This window comes from Limulus polyphemus, unplaced genomic scaffold (genome assembly GCF_000517525.1).
Source record: "Limulus polyphemus unplaced genomic scaffold, Limulus_polyphemus-2.1.2 Scaffold11644, whole genome shotgun sequence".
In the NCBI taxonomy this organism is placed as follows: domain Eukaryota; kingdom Metazoa; phylum Arthropoda; class Merostomata; order Xiphosura; family Limulidae; genus Limulus; species Limulus polyphemus.
The window spans coordinates 5,689-8,825 of NW_013677254.1; the positions used below are offsets into that span (position 1 = coordinate 5,689).

At 35.1% G+C, this 3,137-nt stretch overlaps 1 protein-coding gene across 1 annotated transcript in view; it reads right to left on the bottom strand.

The window, feature by feature from the left end:
- The window catches only part of LOC111083855 (transmembrane and TPR repeat-containing protein 1-like), a 10,049-nt gene that overhangs the window by 1,709 nt on the left and 5,203 nt on the right, over positions 1–3,137 (bottom strand). The window contains exon 3 of the mRNA XM_022380560.1: positions 1,428–1,571. Coding sequence (XP_022236268.1) covers positions 1,428–1,571 — 144 coding nt within the window. The remainder of the gene's footprint in view (positions 1–1,427; positions 1,572–3,137) is intronic.

Genomic DNA, 3,137 nt, shown 5'->3' on the forward strand with positions numbered 1-3,137 from the left:
AGCTACTTTAAATCAAACAATTTAAACAAATTATAGGGTTTGTATAGCTAATTTAAATCAAACAATTTAAACAAATTAAAGGGTTTGTATAGCTATTTTAAATCAAACAATTTAAACAAGTTAAAGGGTTTGTATAGCTACTTTAAATCAAACAATTTAAACAAATTAAAGGGTTTGTATAGCTATTTTAAATCAAACAATTTAAACAATTAAAAATTTGTTTAAATTGTTTGATTTAAAGTAGCTATACAAACCCAAAGGGTTTGTATAGCTATTTTGAATTAAACAATTTAAACAAGTTAAAGGGTTTGTATAGCTATTTTGAATTAAACAATTTAAACAAATTAAAGGGTTTGTATAGCTATTTTGAATTAAACAATACAGTGAAATTAAAGGGTTTGTATAGCTACTTTAAATCAAACAATTTAAACAAATTATAGGGTTTGTATAGCTACTTTAAATCAAACAATTTAAACAAATTAAAGGGTTTGTATAGCTATTTTGAATTAAACAATATAGTGAAATTATGTGGTGTAAAGGTTTGATTGTCGTTGTTAAAGGGGTGTGTAGTGTAAAAGTTTGATTGTCGTTGTTAAAGGGGTGTGTAGTGTAAAAGTTTGATTGTCGTTGTTAAAGGGGTATGTGGTGTAAAGGTGCGATTGTGTTATGAGCCTACCCTCGTTCAGTGAATCTTATTCTTTCAGGGTTAGTACTGTACACTTTACACTCCAAGTGGAATAATGCACGAGGACGCCTGCATATTAACATCTGGGCATGACGTCTTACTTGCAAGAAAGAAAGTCCTTACGTCCTTCACTCTAGGGGCACATAAGCCTGCCCCTCTAGAACACTGACAGGCAAGCTTGAAATCCTGTATCACAATTAATAACAAGAGGGAATCCTCAATAGCCGCAGCACTTGAAATTCTTTTAGGCAGGAATAGACGAAATTAATCTATGAGATATTGGGCGTGGTCAAACACATCAGTCGAAAGAGTTTGACCTACCGAGTCGAAAACTGTAAGTAAATCTCAAATCGGTCAAGAGATGACAGAGCTATAAGCTAAAAGTTTATAAAAAAAAAAAAACTCGTTCTCTGAGCCGCTAATAAATCTACAGTTGAATAACAAAATAGTAAAATTTATTGTTTTACTTTTTATTGGAAATTTACAATTCAACCAGACAGAATTAATATACGGATTTTATTTATAGGAATCCCCCCCCCAAAAAAAAACAGTCATGTTGCTATTTTTTTGACTGAGCCATTACACTTACTTTGCGCATGTGTAAAGCGGATGGAGCCTCCCCCTGTAATATTTTGTTGAAAGTAAAGAATAAAGTTTATTAAAGTTCATTTTTCTAAGTTTTGCTTTTTTCTCCCATTCGTCCCCTTTTTTTAGAATTGACAGAAACACCCTAATATCTTACCTGTACAGATTGGCAAGGTTAAAGTAGGCCCTTGCGTGATAGGAGTTTACAGCAATGGCGACTTTAAAATGGTGTTCTGCCTCCACAGGATCACTAAGTAGGGTTCCCAGATTATTGTGGGCGCTTGCGTAGTCAGGCCATAAACTACAAGGCAGAGAATACAAATTAGTTCAAATCACTGCTAGGACACTGATTTACATATTGTATCCCTTAGCAACGACTTGCTTTGTGGTGAAATATTTACTCCGTCGGAAATGATTAATAACATTTGGTTACATGTCACTGTTCTCGTGCATGTCAGACATTATACTTATTTGATTCTTCGAAACACACACGAGACGTCACTATTTATACGAGAACAATGCCCTCTGGTGGGAAAGTTTGTATGTTCAAATTCATCGTTAACGTTTTATGTGTATGATTTAATGCAAAAAGTTGATTCTATCATGCTGTCTAGGAAACTTGTTTGTTTGTTTGTTTTAAAGCAAGAGCCACGTTGGGCTATCTGCTGTGCCCATGTGCCCACCGCGGGGAATCGAATCCTGAATTATGGCGTTGTAATTCCCTAGACTTTCCGCTGTGCCATTGGGGGATAATCTAGGAAGTAGCGGATTTCCTGTTTCCTTTATAGGAAATAGCGGATTTCTTGTTTCCTCTATAAGGAATAGCGGATTTCTTGTTTCCTCTATAGGAAATAGCGGATTACCTGTTTCCTCTATAGGGAGTAGCGGATTTCTTGTTTCCTCTATAGGAAATAGCGGATTACCTGTTTCCTCTATAGGGAATAGTGAATTACCTGTTTCCTCTATAGGGAATAGTGAATTACCTGTTTGCTCTATAGGGAATAGTGAATTACCTGTTTGCTCTATAGGGAATAGTGAATTACCTGTTTGCTCTATAGGAAATAGCGGATTACCTGTTTCCTCTATAGCGAGTAGCGGATTTCCTGTTTCCTGTTTTGTAAACGTTCTACAGGAAGCACTGAATTTGCCGTGTCTGCGTCATCTGTGTTCAACAGGAATTAATGAAGTTCCTGTTAGAACTATCGAAGCTAACATCTACATGTAAGTTCTCATTAACTTAGAGCGAGGCGTGGCCCGCTATTTAGTGTGCCGAACTGTGGATCTGAAGTCGCGCCATGTTATCAACAAATATATAAATCGCGTTCGACACTTTGGGGCCGTGGGTGCGTTATAAAAGTAACAGTGAAATACAATTATTCGGTCTGATAAATAGCAGTCTAATAGTTGACGGCGGTGGGTGGTTTTCACTAGCTGCCCTTCCCTCTAATATACAGCTTCAAAATTTAGAATGGGTAGCGCAGGTGGCGCTCGCGTAGTTTCTGCGAAAACCAACAAACCCTTTAACTTCACTGTATTGTTTAATTTAAAATAGCTATACAAACCCTATAATTTGTTTAAATTGTTTGATTTAAAATAGCTATACAAACCCTTTAATTTGTTTAAATTGCTTGTTTAAAATAGCTATACAAACCCTATAATTTGTTTAAATTGTTTGATTTAAAGTAGCTATACAAACCCTTTAATTTGTTTAAATTGCTTGATTTAAAATAGCTATACAAACCCTATAATTTGTTTAAATTGTTTGATTTAAAATAGCTATACAAACCCTTTACCCCTTTAACAACGACAATCAAAGGGGTGTGTAGTGTAAAAGTTTTTTGATTGTCGTTGTTCTTTTACACTACAC